The sequence below is a fragment of the Prunus mume genome, linkage group LG5 (genome assembly GCF_029339155.1).
Source record: "Prunus mume cultivar Tortuosa linkage group LG5, ASM2933915v1, whole genome shotgun sequence".
NCBI lineage: Eukaryota > Viridiplantae > Streptophyta > Magnoliopsida > Rosales > Rosaceae > Prunus > Prunus mume.
In genome coordinates this window covers 15986965-16013709 of record NC_142702.1, presented here as the reverse complement: position 1 = coordinate 16013709, position 26745 = coordinate 15986965, and the positions used below count along the sequence as shown (strand labels likewise).

At 36.4% G+C, this 26745-nt stretch overlaps 2 protein-coding genes across 3 annotated transcripts; one reads left to right on the top strand and one right to left on the bottom strand.

Moving 5' to 3' along the window:
* Window positions 1-345: 345 nt before the first annotated feature.
* On the bottom strand, window positions 346-6467 carry LOC148917122 (protein NRT1/ PTR FAMILY 7.3-like). 2 transcript variants are annotated; one of them, XM_089051998.1, is made up of 5 exons: window positions 6299-6467; window positions 4926-5052; window positions 3976-4193; window positions 1836-2398; window positions 346-1576 (listed from the first exon to the last, which is right to left on the bottom strand). In XM_089051998.1, exons 1-5 carry the CDS (start codon window positions 6335-6337, stop codon window positions 700-702), a joined length of 1824 nt encoding a protein of 607 aa, XP_088908124.1. In that variant the 5' UTR covers window positions 6338-6467; the 3' UTR covers window positions 346-699. The 2 variants fall into 2 exon arrangements, with proteins under 2 accessions (XP_088908124.1, XP_088908125.1); XM_089051999.1 differs by lacking the exon at window positions 6299-6467 and adding an exon at window positions 5787-5834.
* Window positions 6468-20489: 14022 nt separating this feature from the next.
* On the top strand, window positions 20490-26447 carry LOC148917121 (serine/threonine-protein kinase BSK2-like). The gene is made up of 10 exons (XM_089052578.1): window positions 20490-20817; window positions 20956-21179; window positions 21273-21408; window positions 21794-21927; window positions 22141-22246; window positions 23128-23213; window positions 24290-24478; window positions 24598-24756; window positions 25110-25223; window positions 25813-26447. Exons 1-10 carry the CDS (start codon window positions 20748-20750, stop codon window positions 26062-26064), a joined length of 1470 nt encoding a protein of 489 aa, XP_088908704.1. The 5' UTR covers window positions 20490-20747; the 3' UTR covers window positions 26065-26447.
* Window positions 26448-26745: the final 298 nt, after the last annotated feature.

Sequence of the window (26745 nt, the reverse complement as noted above, 5' to 3'; positions counted from 1 at the left end):
AATTAAACTCGGGAATTTGATGCCCCAATTTCCACGACTTTTTCCGCCGTCATTTAATAAATTTTGTACTTAAGTTGCCAAACAAGTGAATTGTCAATTTCTCCTCTTAAATTCCAAACTTTTAGCTAAATTTTGAGTTATTTTTCCTCATCTAAATAGAGGAATGTCTATTTAGGTAATTTTATAACATAACGAAATTCTAATTCAATTTTAATAAAAGAAGTGGTTAGAAAATAAGAATGAGGGTGAGAATAGCACCACTTTTTGTTTAAATAGAAAAATAAATAAGGAAGACCAAGTGTACCACATGCAAACTTGAAGCAAGGAAAGACATTGTGTTACACATAGTAGGGTACATTATATATATATATATATATATATATATGAAAGATTAAATTATATTTTACATATTATTGTTTGAAAACACCTTGTGCTCAACATGGAGAAATGAAAAAGGCATTTCTCCAGTATCATTGCAACTCTACTAGAACCATGTCCCTAAGAATTCACCCGCCTATGTATGATCTCTCTCACAACATCATGAGACCGACTCCACACTAAGACCACTACGCATTTTGTCAAAAATATATAACCGGCACATACAATAATCTTTACCTCTTCTCAGACCCTCTATTTATTACCCGACGTAGCATCATTCCACCAAACCCGAGCGAAAATTGATGAAACCAAATCAATTTATCAGACTCCAAGTTCAGGTTGCCCAATATTGTGCACGCCATTGTCATTTCCACCCTTTGCTTCAAACTCGATATACTTGTACCACTTGGCACATATAATATACACCAAAAGATCAGCCGTTGTCAAAGCTGCCAAGAGAAAGTAGAATCTATCCAAATGACCCTTGTTTAGGTTTCCAGGGATCCATCCTGGCATTTCATCTCTAGTAGAAACTTTCATCACAATTGTAACAAGCAAGCTACTCACATAGTTCCCAAGTGATATTGAAGTCATGCAAAGTGCACTCCCAAAGCTCTTCAACCCATCAGGTGCTTGTCCATTGAAGAACTCCAATTGACCAACATACATGAACACTTCTGATGCTCCTACAAGCACAAACTGAGGAACTTGCCAAAATATGCTCAATGAGCTTGGATTTTCACAATTGTTGCATTCTTTGACTGCATATTTTAACCTGAACACCTCCACAACTCCAGCTGAAACCATTGCCATGATTGCAATGACAAGACCAATCCCCATCCTTTGAAGCTCAGTGAGTTTTTTCTTTCTAAGCCTGCCAAAAAGCGGATCGAGAAACCGCCTGGAGATGAAGATAAAAGCCGCTACGCTGAGAATGTCGAAGCTTGACATGCTGGCTGGGGGAATGTGGAACCCTGAAACGGTGGTCTTCATTGAGGCACCTTGTTCTACAAAGAGTGATGCCATTTGAGTGAAAACTACAGAGTAAAGTATTGTGCACAACCAAATTGGGAGGAGTCTCAGTATGCATTTCACTTCTTCTACTTGTGTCACTGTGCAGAGGCGCCATGGATTGTGAGCTCCCTTGTCCATTTCGTTCATCTCCTTTGATGTGATGACTGCTGCTCTATCCAAGAATCTGGTGAAAATGATCAAAACATATGGATTTTGTTTAGCACTTATTAAAATTACTGAATTAAGAGACCTATATTTGGAGTTCTTTTGGTATTTTAGTGATTTTTTTTTTTTTTTTGCGTGGTTTTAATAAAAACAGTATAGCATAAAAGTGTTTCATACAAAAGCAGTCCCGCACACATTCGTGTGACTATTGATGTTATCTATTAAAAATATAATTTGTTCCTAAAAATAAAAAATTCTAGAAAAGCATATGAACTTACTTGAATCCATGGGTGTGAACTATGTTCCTATCATTTGGAGAGCATTCCTTCCCATCTTCCTCGTACAAATCCTCCCCACTTGGCATCATCTCAACCTTCCATTTTCTTGTTGCAGCAACCATCACCCGGCAAAACCTAGAGAGAGGGTTGCCCTGAGGCTTGAAATGCCTGTACCTTGGAGTACCACAAAGAAACAGGACCAATGCAATGGCAGCAGAGCCAGTGGATGCCCAAAACCCTAGAGTCCACATTCCTTTATCCTCAAAGTAGCCCAAGATTGTGTTTGAAAAGAGAGAGCCAAGATTTAAAGCCAAGTAGAAGTAGCTAAAGAAGGCTATCTTTGACTGCCCTTCTTTGGGGTCCCCTTGGTCATCAAACTGGTCCGCCCCAAATGTAGCTATGTTAGGTTGGTAGCCTCCATTTCCTAGGGCAATAAGGTATATAGAGATGTAGAACAATCCGATTACAAAGGCTGAGTGGTCTCCACATGGAGTATTTTTATCACCGCAGCCTTTCGGCTTGAGTAAGAATATGTAGGTCGATAGTGATAACATCGACAAACCCTGTGGAAAAAAAAAAAAAAAAGAACAAACAAACAAACAAATTTACATGAGTATATACTTGCAAGAAAAATATAGATAATGTTGAACACAATATACCTAAAGAAGAGGAAAGAGAAGACAATCTATAGAGTTGAATTTTATTTATTTTTTAATCACAAGGGCATGAAGCTAGAATTGTAAAGTTAAGGGGGCCGAAGTAGAAAATATATACAAATATATAAAACATCTAAGTATTCAATAATTACATGTTTAGAGTTAAATATTTATAATTTAGTCATGTTTAATTTGTTTCAGAGAGAACTATAACTTAAATTATAAGTTATTTATTACAAATTCTATATGTTATATATAATATAATAGAGGAGAGATAAAAATATGGGTGGCCAGGGCCACTCCAGGCCTAAGAGTGGCTCCGCTAAGGTATAAATTATTTCTACCACTTATATGCAAGTGAATCTCATCTTTGTGAAAGATGTAGTTAATCTTAGTTTTAGAATAATTCTCATCTTTCAAGTGTTTTTTCAAACAAGCACTTTGATTTTTTATAAAATTTTTGACGTTCTTCAAATAAAAGCAATTCCAATAAAAGCATTTATAAGCAAAAGTGGGTCCTACAAAAGCAAACTCCAAACTTGCCGTAAAACAGAAAAATATGATCATATGAGGTACATAATGAAAGACAGCACAAGTCTTCTACCTACCCCAGTAGGGGTCAGTGAGTGACTGAGGAAAGCGCCAAGAAGAGAGGAGGTAGTCACACCAATCTTTATTATTATTATTATTTTTCAATAAACCATGTGATCCCTATTATTCACAGAGAATAAATATACAAATATTTGAGATTGCGGGCTTGTTCGGCACGGCATCTTAAAAGGCTAAAAGCACTATATAGTATAAAATTAAAAGTGCTTTTGGATCATAAAAGCTTCGAGGAGTAACTGGCCATAAAACAGAAAAATATAATCATATGATGTACATAATGAAAGACACAAGTCTTGTACCTCCCCCAGTTGGAGTCACTGAGGAAAGCGCCAAGAAGAGAAAAGAGGAAGTCACACCGATCTTTATTATTATCATTTTTCAATAAAACCATGTGATCCTTATTATTCACAGAGAATAAATATATTCCATACAAATATTTGAGATTGAGGGCTTGTTGGGCACGGCATCTTAAAAGGCTAAAAGCACTGTATAGTATTTGGTAGAAAATTTTAAAAATACTTATGGATCATAAAAGCTTCGAGGAGTGTGATTCTGGATAGACTAATAATCGCTTCTATGAAGAATCACTTCTTCATATAATCATGTTAAGTGATTTTAAGTAAATTTATGGAGAAACACATTGGAGGTGATCATCCCCATAATCGCTTAAAATCACTTAAAGTAATTATATGAAGAAGCACGTGGGAGATGATTCTCTCCGTAAATGATTCTAGCGCACCCAAAATCACTCCCAAATAAGCCCTTCTATAATGCAGTTCCAAGTGTTTTTTTTGTGAAGCACGTTAATTTTTAATAAAAATCAGAAAAATATGATGAATACTATTTTTGAATGGCAAGTATAGCAAATAACTTACAATGACAAAAATAAGTTGAAAGACAGCACAAGTCTTGTACCTCCCCCAGTAGGAATCACTGAGGAAAGCGCCAAGAAGAGAGAAGAGGTAAACAGTTCCAGTCCATTTGCTGACATTATTTGCAGCCTCTGCGTTGTCTTGGCCCAGCACCCTCGTCAACATCAACACCAAGTTCACTCCTACTCCAAAGAATGCCAGCGTTGCCAGCCCTTGATTCACTGATGATCAGATCATGATCAGATTACGAAATTTTAAATTTTAAATATAAAAAAAAAGAAAAAAAAAAAGAAGCTGATTCTGATACGCAATAATTAACCAATTGTTTAGGGTGGTTGATCATAATTAGTAGATGATTAGACATAAATCAATTTGTGTGCTTTTTTTAAAAATGATGATTATAAGCACTTATTGATTAATAATGGAGAGCAGGCTATGGTCACATAATAATATGCTGGCCACATATAGAAGAAGAACGATACATGACATTGTACTCCGTTGACAAGAGAACACGTGGCGGTGTGATCATAACACATAAATTTCTCCACCCCCTACCCTTCTCCTTGGACCATTTGGGCAAACTAGTTGTGCTTAGAAGTCAAAAAAACCAGCTATGGTTGATTTTATTTTAGCTAAAGTCATCTATTATAAATCATAAGTATCACATCATTAGAAAGGAAAAGAAAAAGACCTCAAAAAAGTATCACATGATTTTGGTGGTCCAACTAATCAGAAAATAAAATTACTTCAGAAATACATGAAGTTCAATTTTCTTTTATAGAAACCTCATAAATTGTATTAATTAAGAAAATATTACATCATCGTTTAAAATGGAAGACAACCAAACATGATCGTCTTTCATCCAAACAACTAACTCAGAACAAGATAAAGCAAAATAGATAGTTAAACTAATCGTGTTGCTAATTAGTATAGTTAAGGATAGGGTTAAATACCTAATATGAGAGTTGCAGCAACCCATGTTCCAGTTCTCCCTCGGACTGCAGGGCGACCGTACCAATCAGTGGTTCCATCTAGGGTACAAACTTCTTTGATCTTTTGGTTCTTTTCCTCAACATATTCCTGAAATTTTGAATTTGTGACGATAAGTTAGCGCTATAAATTATCCATCTAAATGCAATATTTATTTATGTTCAAATCAATGATTTTGATACGCACCCCGCTAAAATCCCGATGACCAAATTCCAATGGTGTTACAATTTGACATGTTTTATTGTTAAATTATCACGTAGAATTTCAATTATTTCATAGTTGTTAGCAAATTATTCATGCCTCAAAACATCAACAAAAGGTAATTAATATACCAATTTGGAAAAGGAAAAGGTAATATCTGTATCTTAGCACTCATGAATAATGCACCGTGTCATTTTAGTCTTCAAATACAATTTGAATTCAGTGATATCCAAGTCACGAGTGCACTTTCGTTTTACACTAGTACTCCATATCTTACCAAGTGAATCTTACAGAGTATTATATATGATTAAGATCTTTATTCCTTTTTTTGGAACCATCTGCCCTCTCACTCCTAGAGGCTAGAATATCATTCACTACCCACTGATCATAGAAGCATGCAAAACTTCAACGAGTTGCCGTATATAACGATCCGCTTCTATTCTCGGAGCTGAGGTATATGAAGAATGGCTTTTTGGTCCCTTTCGTCCAGTGGTCAGGACATCGCAACGAGTTGCCGTATATACGATGTCCATGCCTCAATTAATATACATGTTAGTCATCAATTTCGTGATACATGTAACATCACTCGTCAGAAATCATCATATGCGGTAATATTCACTAACCTGGTCATCTTTGCAAACATTTAAGCATGGCATAACCAAAAGGAGGAGCAAAAAGATGTGTGTGTGTGTGTGTGTGTGTGTGTGTGTGTGTGTGTGTGAGAGAGAGAGAGAGAGAGAGAGAGAGAGAGAAGGGGGGGGGGGGTGTGGAACAAGAAGATTTGTTCGAAGGTAGGAAGTACAGAGGATGACAAGATCTTATTGTAGGGAGGAAGTAGGATTCCTTCTCCATTTCGTTCCTTATAGGCTAATTAGGGCTTGTAGTGCTGGGCTTCGCATAAAAATTGTTTTTTCTGATATCTTTGTCGTCAGTGCACTTTCGTTTTACATTACAGCTTCTTACACAAGTGAATCTTACAGAAGTATTATATATAAATTAAGATCTTTGATCTTTATATACACGTGTTTTCACACACACAACTGCTGCATGCACCACACAGAGATATGCAAGGTAACATATATATATATATATATATATCTTTAATATATATAATATATGGTATATATTCACTAACCTGGTCATCTTTGCAAACATTCAAGCAGGCCATTGCCATTTATTTGGCTAAAGCTTCAAGGAGCAAAACGATGAGAGAGAGAGAGAGAGAGAGAGAGAGAGAGAGAGAATCAAATATATTGGAGGAACAATAAGATGAAGTGTTTGTTCGAAGGTGAGGAGGAAGTAGGAGTGGGGGGATATATATAGAGGATGGCAAGATTACATGAACGGCTAGGATTACATGTGGAAAGGTACGTGGAAACTAAGACAAAGAGCCCCAGCTGTTCACAGGAAAATTGGTCGACCAAGTAGGTGAAAAGGAAATGTACAGGAAGGAAACATGGAAATGGATTGGATTGGACTGGTCTAAATAGAAAAGACGGGCTCAAGCTTTAGGGTAAAAAGAAGCGTGACATTGTTGGATACAGTCATCCTCCTCATCACAGCACAACACAACACAACACATCATTTTCACGTGAGGCTGTCTTTGATATCGACGTGTTTGAAACATGCCTGTACTGTTTTTTATGAATTGTTAATTTTCTGCACGACTGTTTTTCACCAAAGTTTGGGTGTTCCATTTTGTTTTTTTGTATGTGGTTTCTTTTTGTGAGTTTGATGGGCCAACAAACATATATGATATTATGCGTGATTGTCCACTTCTTTTTGGCTTCTTTTGAGGACTTAATTTGACCGTAAAACATATGTAAGGCCCGACTTAAAGGAAAATGGAGAGTAGCCAATTATGAAAATATCTTCCAATGAACCCTATTTTTTATATATAATAGAGAAATTTATAAATAAACTCAATCCTAGACATGTATTTATAAAAAAACCCAAGTACTTATTTAAACATGAAACACACCTAAAATCAACCCCAAAGTCAACTTTTTGGGTGTGTTTATAAATGGGTTTTGAGTGTGTGTAATGATGGGTTTTGGGTGTGTTTATAAAGTGTTTTGGGTGTTGAGTTTTTTTATAATTTCAACCTCCATTTTGGGTGTTTTAGTGAAACTCCCTATATATATATATATATATATATATATATATCGAGAACATTGAGGATCCTCAAATAAGTTTATTTGATGAACACCCCTTATAGGCCCCACTCCGGATTGTATTTCACTAATCCAAACCGTCTATTTTGTAGATACTCATTCAAAGATCATCTCTACAAAAAATCACTTGAATCCGATATCATTCGACCACTAAATTGAGTTATTGAAATTTTAGTACTTTCTTGGAGCACCGTATTCATTGATTTTGTAAGACACAATTGGATGTCGAAATGATTTCAGATTTATCTAATTTTTTGTAAGGATCATCTATGAATGAAAACCTAAGAAATAGATGGTTTGGATCATTAAGAAAAAAATTGTAGGGTACCCTAAAGGGCGTCCCTCAAATAAAATTATTTGAGGATCCTCAATAGAAGAGATGTATATATATATATATATATATATATATATATATATATATAGAGAGAGTTCCATTGAGGATCCTCAAATAAGCTTATTTGAGGACACCCTTATAGGCCTACTCGGATTGTATTTCACTAATCCAAACTATCTATTTTGTAGATACACATTCAAAGATCATCTCTACAAAAAATCACTTGAATCCGATATCATTTGACCATTCAATTGAGTTATTGAAATTTTAGTACTTTCTTGAAGCACTCGTGTTCATTGATTTTGTAGGACCCAATTGGATGTCGAAACGGTTTCCGATTTGTCTAAGTTTTTCTAAGGATGATCTATGAATGAGGACCTAAAAAATAGATGGTTTGGATCATTGAAAATTGTAGGGTACCCTAAAGGCGTCCCTCAAATAAAATTATTTGAGGGATCCCTCAATAGAAGGGGATTGTATATATATATATATATATATATATATAGTCTCCTTCTATTGAAAGATTCTTTAAATAATTTTATTTGAGAGACACCCTTCAGGGTTCCCTACAAATATATTTTTCAACGATTGAAACCATCTATTTTTTAATTCTACATTCATAGATCATCCTTGCAAAAATTTAGACAAATTAGAAACCGTTTTAATATCCAATTGTATCCTACAAAATCAATGAATACAGTGCTTTAAGAAAGTACTAAAATTTCAATAATTCAATTGAGTGGTCAAATGATATTAGATTCAAGTGATTTTTTTGTAGAGATGATCTTTGAATGAGTATCTACAAAATAGACGTTTGGATTAGTGAAATACAATACGGAGTGCTTCCTACAAGGATGTCCCTCAAATAAGTTATTTGAAGGATCCCTCAATGGAATATATATATATATATATATATATATAGACGGATCCATGATTTCAAAATGGGATAAACTACCTTATTTGAAGGGGTGTTAGGAGTAGGCTTGGGTGGGGCTGTATTAGATATTTTGGGCTGAAAAAAATACCCAATGTAGTGCTATAGTCATAACCCTGGACCGTCCCTGTATTTTTCTAAGTCACCGATACTGATAGTGAAAGTGAAGTAATTTCACCTCGTATTCAAGATTTTCATTAATATTGATCCAAAATAAAGAAGAGGAAGAACAAGTAAGGATGACACCCCCCCAACGTTAGTAAGTGTTTTAAGTCCCTAATTAAATTAAATCTAACCAAAATAAACTCTAATTAACCTAGCCATGTGCTAACCCTGGACAAATTGGTAGTCACGATTAATATCAAAATACGGGTTGATATATCTGTAAATTTAAGGACTGATATTATCTACATGGCCGATATTTTTATTCTAGGTAATAGCAAAGTTTTTTTAAAAGGTTTTGGCCATGGAGATGGTAGTGATAAAAGTATGGTAAGATATTTGTGAGACATTAATTGAAGTAAACAGTTAATTTTTTTATATTAAAAAATAAATAAATCTACATCAGAAAATACAAAAAAGGAATGTAATCCTATTTTGGCAGAAAAGTCAGAGGATTTATATGAATGACAATAAATGCAAAGATTAAATCCAACTTTTATTTCTTATTAATTTTGGACTTATCCCGAATTTTAAAGGATGGACGACCGATCCTAATATCAACGAATGAGAATGAAAATGGGGTTGAATAAGGGAAAAATAGGACAAAATTAATTAAAAATGTCACCATCTTGGATTAAAAAAAGAGAGAAGATAATTGGAGTGAATAATGAGGAATTTTTTGGGTCATGTGGACTTCATTTTGCAGCCAGTAGATTTGGCCTGAACAAATACATTTTTTTCTCCAATTATGTTCTGTTTTAAATTATTATATTATTTATTTATTAGAATAGAATTATTGGGTGTAGTGGATAAATAAATTTCTATGCTAAAAATTGCCCACTCAAGCTTAAAAGTAGTGGTTCAGAGTACATGGACATTCTGGTTTGAGGGCCACACCAGAAAGTTCTAAATAAAGAGGGGGAAAAAGTAATCTGATTTTTAAACACCGGATTAATCTTCATTAATTCTTGAGGATGCATGCATCAATAGATTATCAAGAAAAATTAGTCACCTAAAAACAGCTTAAATTCTAGTCAAGGTACTGGCATGTTAAGGCCAGGTGTACTTACAGGACTTTGGGTCGGGTCGTGGGATTCAACTTTGAAACTTCTTCTATAACACTAAGAAAAGCAGTATCATTAGAGCAAGTAATTAGTTAATACGTATGATTTGAGGCATTAATAAACTTGTTTTACATGATTTATAAGATATAACTTATACGTCAAGCAATTTCAAAGTATTTCTGTAATTAAGAACCAATAATTGTTTGAATTGGTTTTGGGTACACCTGTAACCTTATCAATTTTTTTGATTTTTTTTAAACATCATAATAAAATTAAAATAAGAAACATGGGCAAGTTGTTCCCTTTTTTCCTGGTTTCCCTTAAACCTTGTTTACATGAAATTTTGAGTGCTCAAAACCTTAATCGACTAGTTATTTCTTATCATATTGAAATGTTTTAATTTCTTCCATCGTCGCCTTATACACCAACTACCTCTTTATCTAATAATATTTCTTTTCTTATAATTGAAATGATAAGTTCAAATCCCTTTGATACACGATAGTCTTGTAGGGATTTTTAACCCCGAGTAGATGGCGAAGTCACATACGTATATGTCATCTTTAAAACCTTGTATTTAAATAGAGAGCTTATATTTTAATAGAGCGGATCATGATGGGTACCCAAATAAAATTCCTTTATATGACACATTCCATGTATTCTAATGTGGAACTCGAACAACTTTTTCCTACTTTATCCGGTGCATAACTCCACACGAATTTGACAAACTTTGAAGTAAACTATACCAGATCGAGCAAGTTGCGATATTTTTTTCAGATCAAAACACATGTTTTAAATATTACAAGTGCTCAAGTGGATCCATGGTGGTGGGTGGCTTGTGTCCAAGGAGACAACTTAAAGTCAATGTCATGCTTAAAGCTACAAATTTTCTATATTTTTTTCTCTAATCACATTCAACCAGTCATTTTCATACATAATTTTCAAAGCTAAACCCTAGCTGTGTATAGGGTTAGACTTGAAGTCCAGATTCGCTTTTGTAATAAGTGAATGTGAAAAGCAGCTGCTGCTATGAAATTCAGTCACGGCTCTTTCCTATTGCAACATGTTGCTTGTTGCTTATCACTTTTTTAACATGATAAAGATTAATCAGCTTATGAATAAGCAGGAGCCAATATACATCTTCTTTCTATAGATTTTTTATTTGTTATTGTTATTGTTTTTGCTTTTTGGTGTTGGGTCCAGGTGTTGTGTCAGCAAGTTGAATTTAATCAAATTTGATTGCAGATTTTCAAACTTGTTTGATGACCTTTCCATTAGCTGTCTTGTCTTGGATAACCATATTTTGACTTTAATATATGAATTCAAGTGATAATCACTCTCAAGATTTGATAATCTTGGGATTTGACTATGCCGAAATTATGATTCAGCATTGGAAATTTGTTGTGTCTAGGGTTCGTGAGGCCCTATCAATTTTGGTGGAGTTACATTTATTTTTTTGTTTCTTGGTGTAGAGTAGTCTTTACTTTGGACTCCTCCACTTTAATTCTTATGCTTGTAATTTCAACAAATTTGTAGTTTTGGTCCTCCTTGGCTAATTTTCATGATGAATTTGCTATAGTGATTAATTAAATGGTTGATTATTTTGTTATATTTAAAAAAAGGCTTATTTATTGTTTCACCCTCTAAAACGGACATTTAGTCTCACTTTACCCCCTTAAACTGAAATTTTCTCACTTAACCCCCAAAATCTCTAAAAGTTGCTAAAATTTTCTCACTTTGCCACTTTTGTCCATTGCCGTCCACAAAACCGTTAAGGGTGCTGACATGGCACAAGCATTCTAGTAGTTTTAGCTATCTATTTTATCTCCTCTCTGCCTCTCTCTCCTCCCTCACCTAACCCCCTTCGCACCCCACCCATTCCCCTCTTATCTCTTATCTCTTCTTCGTGCCTCTCTCTCTCTCTCTCTCTCTCTCTCTCTCTCTCTCTCTCTCTCTCTCATTGTCTCTGTTAAGAGGGAAATATAGGGAGTGATTGTCGAGGAGATTTTAAAAAAAAAAATTGAGTGGTGGTGGTTTAGGTGTGTTGAGTAATTCCATGGAGGTTAGGTTTGGGGTGGGGATTGGGTTTGGCGAGGGGAGGGGAGAGAAGAGAGAAGATAGGAGAAAGGAGAGGGGTAGGGGTGGGGGTGGGTGCGATGTTGGTTGGGTCCAAGAGGAGAGAAGAGAGAAAGGTAGAGGGACTAAGGGAGAGAGAGAATAGGGAAGATAAGGAACTAAAATTACTAGAATGTCCATGCCATGTCATCACATTTAACGGTTTTGTGGATGGAAATAGATGAAAGTGTTACAATGAGAAAATTTCAGCAATTTTTAGAGATTCATGGGGTTAAATGAGAAAATTTTAGTTTGATAGTTTAAAGTAAGACCGTGTGTCTGTTCCAAAGGATGAAACAATAAATAAGCCTTAAAAAGAAAAGGACAAGGATTTTCATAAAGTCCGGCTTGAGCCAGCTGCCCTAGCCCATTAGCACTATATCGGGCTCAATATCCTTCCTATAAGCCTATTGTTTTTGGGCAAATAGTCTTTTTTTTTTTCGGATTATACGGTTGGGAAATCATCTTAACCAATGTAGCCCAATGAGAGTAGATACCATCAACCAAGTAATAACCCAGATTGTATTCATTTCCACTGACAACATATTGGATATGGGGAGACACTCCATTGACTATGTCATTGAACAACGGGGAACAAGCTAGGACGTTGATATCGTTGTTCGATCCGGCGACTCCAAAAAAGGCATGCCATATCCAAGTGTCATACGAGGCCACTGCCTCTAGAACGACAGTTGGCTTATGCTTGTAGCTGGTAAATTGGCCTGAACAAGCAGTGGAACAGTTCTTCCATTCCCAATGCATGCAGTCAAAGACCGCCTAACATGCCTAGGAATCCTCTGTGACTAGCCTTGTGCAAAAGCCTGTAAAGGTCGGCCGGATTTAGAGAATGGAGGTACCACTGGCCATATACACGGCTTCAATAATGAAACAAAACTTTCTCAAACATTAAAGGGCTATAGATTCACCCAATCTACAGTACTCGTTGGTGGAGTCTGCCGAGCCTCCATATGCGAGCATTCGAATAATGGCCGTTAGCTTCTGCTCTTGAGATAGACTTTGTTGTCCATAAGCGTCTATCTTATGGGTAAAGTATGGCTTATGTGCAACAATATCATTCAAGATGCGATTGAGAAACTCTTTTCTCATGCGGAACCATATGCAAAAGTCCACTGGGGGATAAAGTAGTCCTCCATGAGACTCTTATGATGTTTTTCTCTCTTCCGATTCTTGTATTAACGGCCTACAACAGAACCACTATGTTTGGATTGTTGAGCATATTGCTCCAATAAAAACGTATGGTATTAAACGGCTATTGCAACCCTCTGTTGATGAAGGTCATCATCATCATAATCATAAATTTTGTATAGCATTCCCATGTGAATTCATTGTAAGAAGAAGAATGAGATTGAAGGAGATTATGTGGTCAATTCGGTAGAATAACACTTCTTAAATAGACAAGAAAATGAGATGAACTACATATTTGAAAATAATTCAATGAAGATAGGAAAAGATAGGGAAAGATAAGGGAATCCAATAAAGTGGGATGAACAAAGATGAGCAATGGTTCAGAATATGATTGAAACAAGACAAGATGGGAAATGATTCAAAAAATAATTGAATGAAGATTGGAAAAGATAGGGAAAGATAAGGGAATCTAATAAAGTGAGATAGACAAAGTTGAGCAATGGTTCAGAACATGATTGAAACAAGACAATAGAGATGGGAAAGGGTTCAGAAAATAATTGAAGAACACAAGTGGAGGTGGCAAAAGTTCAGAATATTATTGAATGATGATAAATGAATCCAATGAAGTAAAAGTAAAAGTAAAAATGGAAGAAAATTATGGCAATGGCTTCAATAAAGGGTTCGAATTATTCCGGGCATACGCAAAAGTAGCAACTCCAGGGATTGCTGCAGCTTTTAAAAAAATCGTGTGGTTCCATTATTTTTAATATAAATTGTGTGCTACTTGTTTTTACTTTCAAAGTCCATGAAAAAAATGTTGTTGTACTTGTTTTTATTTTTAAGTGAAATTCTATTATGTTTTAGAATTTTAATTTTTTTAGGTAAAAATGTTTAGAAAATTAAATCATGAATGTTGAAACAAAAATAATGTCAAGAAAAATTAACGAGAAAAAAAATTTAGAGGTTAATAATTCTTAAACAATTTAATAAACTTGCGACTCAAATTATGAGTCTGCAAGGTTAGAGAAAAAAAAAATTTGAGTCTTGAAGATACATGAATAGTTGTATTTTGGAGGATAGAAATTTGAGTTTAGCCCCAATATGGTTGGAGATGGCCTAAACATGCCAATATGGGCATTACATTCTTTGTAAAAAAATTTGGATTAACTACACTTTAGTCCCTGGAGGTTTAGTGTCAATATCGAAATGGGCCCCAAGGTTTCATTTTCATCAATTTCGTACCCAACATTTCGAAATAGTAGCAATTGACATCAGCCGTTACATTGACAGTCAAAGTCAGCCGTTAAATGCTGACGTGGCAATCGTGGGACCCACCTAATAACCAAATAGCAATTAGAAAGAGACGAGACGATGGGCAATTTCGGAAACAAAAACAAAAACGAGTTCAAAGGCTTCGATTACCAAGTTTTGAAAAATCGAACAAAATCAGATTGATTGGATTCGTGTTTTCGGGAGCAAAGGAGCGAGGAACAAAGTGGAGGGAAACTGACGAAGAGGATCCGATTGGCTGGCGAAATGAATGAAGAGGCGCCGATGTGTTGAGTGCGGAAAGGCTGCTACAATTCGAACCTCTTGGACAGAGATTCAATCCTGGGAGGTGATTTCCATGTGTGCAGCAAAGGTACGTGAGACTAAGAAGGGTTTTAAGGGTTGTCAATTCTGGGCATGGTTTGATCCGGCCATGTGTGAACAGTCGAAGGCAGTGATTCCTAGGCTTCTAAAATCACGGAATAAGCTGGAGAAGTCAGTGGCAAAGGCAAGACAAAGAGAAAAGGTCGTTTGGGTGTTGTTGGTGGCTTCGTGGGTTCTATTTGCAAGCATCATTTTGGGAGGGATGTCTGGATGTGGAGTGAACAAAAAGAGGAGCTTGGAATTAGCTTCTGCCATTGAATGAATGTATTGCTTGTGGGTTGGTTAGAGTATTTTCTGTGATTTAGTAAGTGTTGGGTTGTTAGTAGCATTTTGTAATGGTTTAATTGTTATGTAAGGGTTTAGGGTTATAGGGTTATAGGGTTTTAGGGTTTTAGGGGTAAGGCTTAAGGGCTTAATTGCTGACTTTTTGTAAGTTGATGAAGTGAATGGAATGACAAAATTTGTAGAAAATGGAATGGCAAAAATAATGTAGCAGGGAAAGCCAATTGTAGAAAATGTGTGAAGGTAAATTTTTTTTCTATTCATGCCAATTGTACAAAAATGGATGCACCTGGAACAGAAAAATGGAATGGCAAAAATAATTCAATTCATGTACATACAAACAAAAATGGATGCACCTGGAACAGCCTGCTAGAATGACCAAAATAATGAAGCAAAGTGGCTGTAAAACTCAGAAAATTCTGCATTCAAAATGGGCTCAAAATAGCCAGATAATAACATTGCATATCGTACATATTTCATGTTCATTCAAATTCATTCCAAAACATCATCTTCAGTGGATGTATTTGCATTCACAGTGGTTGAGACTTATGTGAATGCCATTACATCCATAAAAAAAAGTCAGCACTTAAGTTATACAAGAACTGCCAATCTAACAAATCAAACCAAAATAAAAAACCTATTTATCAAAAACAAAAACCTCCTAATCACAAACTGCCAGTCTAACAAATCAAACCAAAATCATCAAATAGCTCTTTCAGTCAGCTTCAATGCACAACATTTGATCCTGCAGTTGAAACAGAAATTGATGCATGAGGACATGAAGGGAAGGCTGGTTGTGCTGCAGAAATGGCATGTCCTTTCTTACTTGGTTTTGGCTTCCCTTTTTGCACATGCCTTGGAGGCTTGGATATTTGCTTTAGGGTGTTTGGATCACCAGCTAGAGTGGATGTGTCAGATGGAGTGGTCTACAACATAAAAACTATATGAGTTTGCAACAAAAGCTTAAGGTTATTAAGGGATAGAATTGAACAAGATTGAGTTGCTATACCTGGGTATTTTCAGTACCCCTCTTCCTCTTAGTTGCAGGTTTGGCTTTTGGGGGAAAATTCCTATGGCAAGTCCTCTTATTGTGCCTTTTTTTACCACATTAGCCACATTTGAGAGAGTCCTGTGTGTTGGGAATGCGAGACAATGTAGTTTTAGATTGGTTGTTTGATGCTCTCATCTTCATCTTGCCCTTGTACTCTTCATGCTCTTTGTTTCTATATTTTCTTGGCCTTCCAAGCTGTTTAGAGTAAGAAGGAGGAAGACATGGAGGAAAGTCACTCATATCCCACATATCCATCCCATTCATAGGCAGTATGAGATTCTCATATGTCTTCAAGTAAGTTGTTTTCAAATAGTAGTCATCCACAAAATCCATGACATTAAGACCCTCTTTATAATTTATGGCTGCAATAGCATGAACACAAGGCCATCCCTGCAAATCCCAAGCTCTACAAGAACAAGTTCTCAATTCCAAGTCCACAATATATTGTGCATGGCCACCAAGCTGACACTTGGAATTTACCTCAACCTGACCACATTGCCACACAAGCACCTGCCTTGGCTTTATTTCCCTCCACATTCTTAGATATCCTTAGGCAGATAGGCTTGTTGCAGTTCAGCATTTTGTCCCTTCTTCCTTGTATTCTCCTCATCAACTTACATCTAATATACTCAAACATTGACAGAATTGGTCTATACCTACATTCCAATATGGTAGCATTGAAAGACTCGCAAAGATTATTCAACAACATGTCACACTTCAAATGAGTGTTGAAGTGTGACTTGGACCAATGCCTTTGAGGTTTATCTGGACTGGTTAGCCATTCATATGCATCATTTGACAGTTTTTTCAGGTCTTCCATGCCCCTTGTAAAGTGGGGGACAGTGATTGCATATGATGCTTCCCAAAACTTGTTTATGAGACTTTTTGCTTTGAAAAGCAGCTTATAGTTGGAAAACAAGTGTCTTGCACAGAACCGGTGGTCACAATTAGGGACCACTTGCTGAAAAGCAGGCAGTAAACCTTTTTGTTTGTCGATATAAAGGTGAAGCCAAATTGATTCACAATCTCACAGTCCTTAACCAATAGCTTCCAGAAACCAAATCCAAGATTCCTTGCACTCTGATTCCACAACTGCATAAGCAATTACCCAGGTTTCATTATTGGCATCTATGCCCACAGCAGTTAACAGTTGCCCTGCATAAACACTCTTCAAAAAGCACCCTTCTAAACCTATAATAGGCCTACACCCAGCTTTGAAGCCTTCCTTAGCAGCTCCTAAACAAACATACAACCTTTGAAACTTTGGTTGCCCCAGCTGTTGTTGGAAATCACACTTAACCATTGCTGTGGTTCCTGGGTTACTCTTCCTTAATTCCTAACAGTAATCCCAAATTCTTGAATATTGTTCATTGAAACTATCCTCAATCAGCTTTAGTGCCTTATGTTTTGCCCTATACACTTCTTGTCTTGACACCCCTGTATTATAATCCTTCTCAACAGCCTGCTTGAATGACCTGACGCCACTGGGGATTAGCCTTCAAACTGTCAACATATTTCTTGCTTATCCATGTTGACTTCACAGTAGGGTTCTCCCATACCTGTGTACATGTGTGCTCACCTACATATGTCTTCACTTGCAATGTGTTGTCATGTTGCATTTTTGAAGCATATATCATCCACCCACAATCTGGGTCCCCACAAACTGCCTTCAGCTTCAAAGCCTCATTCCTAATAAACATTACATCCCTATTCTGCAATATGGAGTATTCTCTGACAGCTGCCCTAAACACCTTATAATCACTAAACAACATCCCAGTCTCAAACTTTGGATCTGCCATGTCAGTTGCAGCATTGAACTCTGGCCAATTCTTATCAACTTCTTCATCAGAATTATACTTGGATAATCCCTGCACTCAGAATCTTCAGAATCCAATTCAACATCTGTAGGCCAATCAGGAGCAGCCTCATTCCCAGTTTTTTTAACCCCTGTCCATTCAGTTTGGTCATCCACCCATTCATCAAAACAAACATCATCTTCATCTTCATTGAAGTTTTTGGGAATCATATAATCTGAGTCCTCACTATCACTATCATAAGCATCATCATCTTCATCTTCAAAGTCTGCAGCATTTGTCATTCTTCTTCCACTTCTCAACATCATGGAATGCCTTTGAACCTCGGTCCTGACGCCATCAACCCTTCCTTTCACAACTTTGTCTTTATGGTGAACAGTCTTTGTCCTCCTCAAACTGCCGCATCTTTTTTTACCAAATGCACGCTTCACCCTATGTGACATCTCTTTATCCTTGCCTTTGCCTTTATCAGAACAACCTTGACTTGGCTTTTCTTGGCCCTTGTCAGAATTCTCATCATTATTCACAGTGGCAGTTTCTTTGCCTTGTTTAGAAGCTTCATCAATCAACCCATCTTCATTCAGCCCATCTTCATTCAGCCTTTCTTCATTCAACTCTTTGCCTTCTCCACCTGCTTCTTCATTTAACTCTTCTATTACAACACTTGTTTTTTTTCACCTTTTGCACCTTACCAACTCCCCCACCCACTGGAACAATGGCACCATAATTGTCATCAAGCTCTTGTAAAACTACCCCAGTATTGGTCCCAAAATTATCATCCAGATTTATAAATATATTTAAATCCACTTGACTGTAAAACTGCTCTTGACTGCATGCCAAGACATGTTCTAGGAATATATTTATCACCCTAGTGTCTAGCACAAATACTAGCATGTCTATGACATCTGTATCCTCACTCAGCTTAACTAGGTCACCATCAAAACTATCACCTGGAATACTGTACCAGTAGTTAATCAAACCTTCGTGCCCTAACTCCTTCACCATGGCATCTATCTCAGTCATTGACATTCTATCCTTATCACAATAATCAAACCAATCCACAGACTCATTCACATAATAGTTACCTTTTATTTCATCATTGTGGTACATTTGAATAGAAAATCCTGCCTAATCCCCTGCAGGTCGAAAGCCACACATGAATTTTACCAATTTTACCCAAAAATAATACATGTACTCTTGTTTACAAATAAACACATACAAATACACATACAAATACAAATAAAAATAAAAATACATATACATATATACAAATGCATATATACAAACAGACACATACAAACACACATATACAAATGTAGGTTTCTATGTCAGTCCACACATAAACTAAAGGTAAGATTCACAATGGTTGTAGGACCACATACAAAAGCCAAAGTTTACTTCCGCATACCACCTACCATTCACACCATTCCATCCACCAATTAAATAAACAAAGTGATACCGACACCTAACTCGAAACTCACAATCCATTATAAAAGCCAAACTTTCAGTCGACACCAAACTCGAAACTGACTCTATTTGAACAGTAAGCCATACGTACCGTAGAAAGGTTCTCCATATCCTTCCGGACGAAATCCCTAACTCATATTCTTCAGATCTTTCGGAAACCTCCGATTCAGTATGTTTTTTTGCAGTCTATTTCAAATTTCTGCACTCCAAAATATGAACAAACCATCAAACCCTCAAACCTTCTCCTCTATGTCTGTCTGTCTCAGTACACGAACACAACTCAGAAACTGAGTTTCTTCAATTTTTCCAATCCTGTTAATGGAAGCACGCCTTAGAACATGTGTGTATGTGTGTGTTTTTTTTTCTTTCCGAAATTGCCCATCGTCTCGTCTCTTTTTAATTACTGTTTGGTTATGAGGTGGGTCCCACGATTGCCACGTCAGCATTTAATGACCGACTTTGACGGTCAATGTAACGGCTGGTGTCAATTGGTAATATTTGAAATGTTTGGCATGAAATTGATGAAAATGAAACATTGGGGCCCATTTTGATACTGACACTAAACCTCCAGGGACTAAAGTGTAGTTAATCCAAAAAAATTTGATGGTTGAACACAATTAATAAAGTGAGAACGGAAAAGTTTGATTTTGGTTGATTATTTACAAATGAATGACTATTTATAGAGTTTGTGATGAGTTTTAGGATTGGATATAATTTAGATAATTTTAAATTATTATTTTGACTATTGGATTTTAAATTATTATTATTTTTGACCCGTTAAAATCAGTCTGGAAAAGTCTGGACTGTTAGATCAATTCTGCCCGTTGGGTTTGCTGCCGGAAAAATCAGGCCGAAGTTCGCCTGGTTGAGGGCCTAAGTTATTTTATTTACCGCCCAAATACAGCTCTTGGGGCTAATTGGCACAATGTGTTGGAGTTGGCCTGGCCTAACACGCAGGTCCATGGACAAACTTTTGACTTACGTGTGTTCTGTTTTGGGCTTTTGGCTTTTAGGCGAAAAGGGCAATTTTTTCAATTCGGGCTTTTTGAGAACTTTGAAAGAAAATTCTAAATGCGCGTTGGATGGATCCTCCTCGGTCTCGCTACGCGTGCTGTTGTCAGCTGACCATGTGCGTCTTCGTCTTCCTCTGAATCCTGAGTTTGATGTCAGCTTCCCATTTTGAACTTGAACGGCTCAACCCCACAACCCCACCAAAACATAACTCTCTCACTTTCTCTCTCTCACTCTCAGTCCCCACTTCTCTTTGTTGACTTTTTCCTCCATTTTCACACACACAAAAACACCCACTTCACTTCAGCTGGTCCAAGTTCCATAGACTTTGACAAAGAAACAAAAAGAAAGCAAGCAGTGGTGGCATGTAGCACTCAGCAATGGGCTGCTTCCAGTCCAAAACAGCACACCTCCCTTCCCCAGACCAAGACCCTCCTGTCACAGATCCAGGTTTTTATCTTTTGCTTCTCTTACTCTTTTCATTTCCTTTTCTGGGTTTCAAAGTTTCAATATTTTCTTGTCATAAAATGATTTAAACAAGCAAAACAATTGATTAGTGTTTGAACAATAACTGTTTTGATGTGAAAGCTAATGGAGAGGAATTAGAAGATGAACAAGCAGTTCCTGCTTTCAAAGAGTTCAGTCTAGCAGAGCTAAGAGCAGCCACCAATGGGTTCAACTCAGAACTTATAGTCTCCGAGAGTGGTGAGAAGGCGCCCAATGTTGTTTACAGAGGCAAGCTTCGCAATAATCGATTGGTGGCCATTAAACGCTTTTCTAAGCAATCTTGGCCCGACCCACATCAATTTTTGGTATGTCATTGCCACTGAGGTTGTGTATTTTATGTGCTTGTGTTTTTGCGTAAGTGGGTGTAAACTAATGGGGTTTTTTTGGATTGTATGTAGGCGGAGGCTGCCGGGGTTGGCAAGGTTAGACACAAACGTTTGGTGAATTTGATCGGGTGTTGTGCTGAGGGAGATGAGAGGCTGTTGGTGGCAGAGTACATGCCTAATGATACTCTCTCAAAGCACCTCTTTCACTGTATAATTTTATCTTCTTTATGCATATTTCTGCTTATAAACTATTTATTTTAGATAAACAGTAGTGTTGCTACTTTTCTACAAGCCCCATAATTTTGGAACATATAATATGATTTAGTTTTGCTTGGGTCAATCGTTGAGTTGCAACTTTATTTGGAAGTGATCACCAATCATAAATGAACATGGTTAGCTGTATCCAAGGACTCTAACTAGTCACTTAGCTCTAGCAATAGTCCTTTTTCTGGTGTAAGTATTGTGTATCTTAAGTGTTTTATATGTAAGTTACATATGTTAAATGAGATGCCCATAGTATTTGGTGCTATTGCTAGGGTCTGTGCTATAGGTATTTCTGTTTATTAATTTCTTTCACATGTTCTTTATTGTAGGGGAGAAACAGCCATTGCCATGGGATATGCGTGTGAGAGTTGCATACTATATTGCACAAGCCCTTGATCATTGCAATACAGAAAACCGAAAACTGTATCATGACTTAAATGCATACAGAGTTCTCTTTGATGAGGTACACAATATTCAAACACAATGCTTTAGTGCTTCATTGACTTCAAAACCTAATTATTGGAATCAAGATAGGGCCTTACTGAAACTTTCTTTTTCTGAACTGGTTGAGTACCTGTGGCTGATTCTCTCGTTCACATTGACAGAGCATATTTTGTGGTGTTAATATTGAACTTACCCTAATTATTGTTGAACTTAATTTTTGATTGGATCATAGGATGGTGACCCGCGGTTGTCTAGCTTTGGTCTGATAAAAAATAGCCGAGATGGAAAAAGCTATAGCACTAACTTGGCTTATACTCCACCTGAATTTTTGCGGACAGGTATGCCATTTTTTCAGCATATAGCATTAGATTCTTATTTGTGACAAGATTTCAATATGATGATATTTGATCTTGTGTCATAATGGTTAGTGATATTCATGAGAGCATAAAATAAAATAACTAGTCAAATGATGTTAGGTTATACTTAGAAGTTAAAACCCAAAAGAAAATAGGGAAAAAAACAAAGCTATTACAGAGAGCGATAGTAAAGCTTAACATGATAGGTTCTAACTGGTGAAGTTAGATCAAGATGTGAAAGATATTCCCTGAAACTCACATTTTGTTATCATGTGCTTCCTATGGTTTGAGGATTACCATTTACCAATACGAAAGACCCAGAGGCTTTATTCTCTAGTTCCCCTAAGCAAGCTTCAATTTCCCTGCCTTCCAAAGAAAGTGAAGTCTCTTGCCTGATTTCAACATAGAGGAAATATTTTGACTTTCCATTCTTGATTTTGTTACACGATCAGTCTTGTTAAAAATAATAATGCCATTGATGATTAAAATGCAATTAAGTCTCTTTTTCTTCTTTTTTGGCCTTTTGTTTTGGATATAAAACTGAATTTCACTAATTGAAAGAGAAAGTAAAATGTGGTGGAGAAGATATCCACTGAGCCTGATGAACTAAAACCTGCTTACTCCACTGACAAGACCAACGACACCAACAGATAAGACTTCCAATACAACGTATCACAGCAATGAAACTGAAAAAAGAGAGCAGAATTCCAATCAGACCATATTGCCGAAAAAGAACTATCCCTAAACTCTCGAAAAGTGCACTGGTAGCAGAATGATAGGATAATTTATGGTATGTTTCAGATAATAGTTACAAAACAAATACCATTATCTTTTCTAAATAATAAAATGTATGGTTTTTGCAGGTAGGGTCATTCCAGAGAGTGTGATCTACAGTTATGGAACTGTTCTTCTTGACCTTTTGAGTGGAAAACATATCCCTCCTAGCCATGTATACATTCTTCACATATTTTATCTTTAATTTTCTTCACTATCTCAAGCTTCATGGAATGTTCACTCTTTAGGTCAATCATGTGATATTTAAATTTATTGTCAAATCATGCTGACGATCTGCTGTTAGAGAATCTAAAGAGAGTGAATGGAAAGGCAATAAGGCAAGAGTAAGAGGGGTAATATTTCCAGAGGCAGTGGTAGTAATCAACCCCCACTAAAATTCCTCCAAACACAAAGGAAAAGAGTGTTACATTATGAGCCTCCAGTGGCAGCGTCATCCCATAGGCCATATAGATCTTCGGTTGAAAAAAAATAAGAATTAAAGATGTGTTGTTGAGGGTAATACTAAAGAGACAATGGTTTTACTTATAAGTAATACGAGATTGTTTCCCTATATAGTCATCCTCCTATTGTTTCAAACATAATTTTTGCAGCTCCACAAGTAGGTACAAGCATTGTCTCTCGTTGTTGTCTAAATTGGATCACATTTTGACATTTAATTCTTATAGACTAATCATATGCCTACATTTATGTTAACTTGGGATGGTAGTACTTACACCATCTGCATATGGAATCAAGACTAAATACTTGAGCAGAAATAATGGAGTACATAGGTAGCTAATGGCTATAAACAAAAATGAAAAACCAATGGATGCTCCATAATGTGCGAGGGATGGACTTGACCAACAAAATTGACCATTGTTAATTTTATGGTTATACCAAGGGCTACACTGTCTTTTCAAATGAGTTGATGCTTTAAACAACTGTTTGAGCCTAGCCTCATTGTTGAGAAGCTATTGAGGGCCATATAGTTGGTCATGAATAAAGTAGCAACAAGTCCCATCAACACAGTAACCAACTGTGTTGTAGCTACCCTGCTAACTATTGTCTACTTGCGGCAAGTCTAAGCACTACATATAGCTTTCTTTGCAATTAATGATGTGTAAGACTGTTTGTTCTTCGATGTCATGGAATCATCGATTGTTATGGTGTTTCATTGTCTTTAACGATTGGAGCACACATGTCGTGTACAAATTCTTACTTTGCGGAATTATCTTTCTTGTTGTTTCCTAGGCACTGGACTTGATAAGGGGAAAAAATTTGTTATTATTAATGGATTCATCCTTAGAAGGACAATATGCCAATGAAGATGCAACTGAGTTGGTTGAACTGGCCTCAAAATGTCTTCAATATGAGGCTAAAGATCGACCAGAGATCACATTTCTTCTTTCAGCTGTAGCCCCCCTCCAAAAGCAGACAGAGGTATTTTGAAGAGCCTTTGTGCCTGATTGAAAGCTAGGATTTTGTGATAACTTGGTTTGTAATTACTTCTTATGTTTTATGCTTACTAAGATGTTCATTTGCTCACATTGGTATTTTAGGTTGCCTCACTTGTTCTAATGGGTTTAACTAAAACTCCAGTGGTGCTGCCAACCATGCTTTCTCCCCTTGGAAAGGCTTGTGTACGGATGGACCTTTCTGCAGTTCATGAGATTTTGCTAAAAACTGGTTATAGAGATGAAGAGGGTGCAGAAAATGAAGTGAGTTTCTTTTCTTCTCTATGTAGGTGAACCACACACACACACACACACACACATATATATAACTTAAATATGATAATCTTACCATATTAAGTAATTAAAGAAGGCAACCTTCTTCCATTAAGTAAAGTTTCTTGAGCAAATGCCGCTATTTTACCTAAAACTTGGTTGATGGTCGACATCAGTTTTGCTTAGCCTCTGTAACACATCTCTTTAAATATAGTTTTATGTCTTAAACTATGTTCTTAGTAGTTAGCTTTTCTATAGGACTATTTTTTTTAGTTTTAATTTATAAATGCTTGTGAGTTGTAATCTTACATAATGATCACTTTCACTGCAAATGTGTTCTAAAGCTGTCATTTCAAGAGTGGACACAACAAGTGCAAGATATGTTGAATACCAAGAAATTTGGGGATATTGCGTTTAGAGACAAGGATTTTAAAAATGCTGTGGAGTATTATTCAAAGGTATTTTCTTTAATTTCTATTGTTCGTTACATTTACTATTATTCTTTAAAGCAGAATTTGATTCCTATGATGTACTGCTCTAGTTAGCAATTTCTGATATTAAAATCTTGAAATGGGGATGCCATGTTCCTTAAAGCATCTTTTGACTGTAAGATTTTTATTTTCCATTAAAGTGGAATAGTCCTTTTACAAAATCTTTCTGGCTCTTAAAATCATACGAGCAGAAAATGACAAACAAATTATCCAGAAACTCCTACTTTCCATATGGGAGGTGCCACTGATGCGATTGTTGTCCGGTTACCATTTGATACACAGTCCAAAGGAATCTTTCTATTTGGGGGACATGATGAACCACAGACCACAGAAAAGATTTTCTGGGGAACGAACTACTTTATAAACACATTTAAGCAATTTTTGGTTTTTGGAATACAAACACATTTAAGAGTTAATATAAGGAAAAGGTGACCTGAACCGTGAGCACTTGCAGACATGTCAATATATTCTCAGCAAAAAAAATAAATAAATAAAAATCAGTCTATTTCTATCTTTATAATTGTATTTTAATATTTGATAATTGTTACTTGCTCAGTTGGTTTCCATGATGTCTGTTCCTTCGGGTACCGTATTTGTGAGGCGAGCCCTCGCCTACTTAATGAATGGACAGCCAGAATTAGCTTTGAGAGATGCCATGCAAGCTCAGGTGTGCTTGCCCGAGTGGCCAACTGCCTTCTACATGCAGGCTCTCGCCCTCTCCAAACTGGGAATGGAAACTGATGCTCAGGACATGCTAAACGACGGAGCTTCCTTTGAAGCGAAGAAGCAAAACAGCTGGCGCAATTAGATTATGAAGCTGAGGAGATGGTGGTGCCAGGTCTTCGAATTTTCAGCCACTTTTCACCCTGATGCTGTTGCTGCTTAGGGTCCATGATCAAATGTAAGCAGGTTAGATTGAGGGTTATTTTACGTTGACACCCTCATCTTCCAGTTGGAAAAGTAGTTCTACACAAATGTATAACCAAAATTTCAGATGAGAAATAAGTAACTAGATTTGTAATCACTCAAATTTACGAAGTTCAGTTTTCTAACTTGGATTTTTGTGTACCTGTACACCCAGAAACCCTCAAGAAACATGTCCATGAATCTCCCTTTCTGGGAGTGTCAGCTACTTGGTAAAATGTATATTTTTTTAATGTGCATAAAATTCAGTGAGCTACTCTTTTTAAATACCAAGGTATTAGTGAAAAATTTCACATTGAAATTTAGGACTTCCTGCTCGGCTGCCAGACGTCGAGACGTACATTTTATGCAACAATTTCAATCTCAATCTATTAGACCTGACATTTTAGTCATTTTTTCAGTTTTTGTGTCAATTTGCTTTTTTTAACGGGTTGACACGATACAATAAGAAAACGGATTGAAAATGTCAAATACAAACACGAATCATTACAATTCGCGAATCACGTGACACAAGACGTTCCACATGATAAGAAAATAAACTATTTTTTAATGAATTTTAAAATCT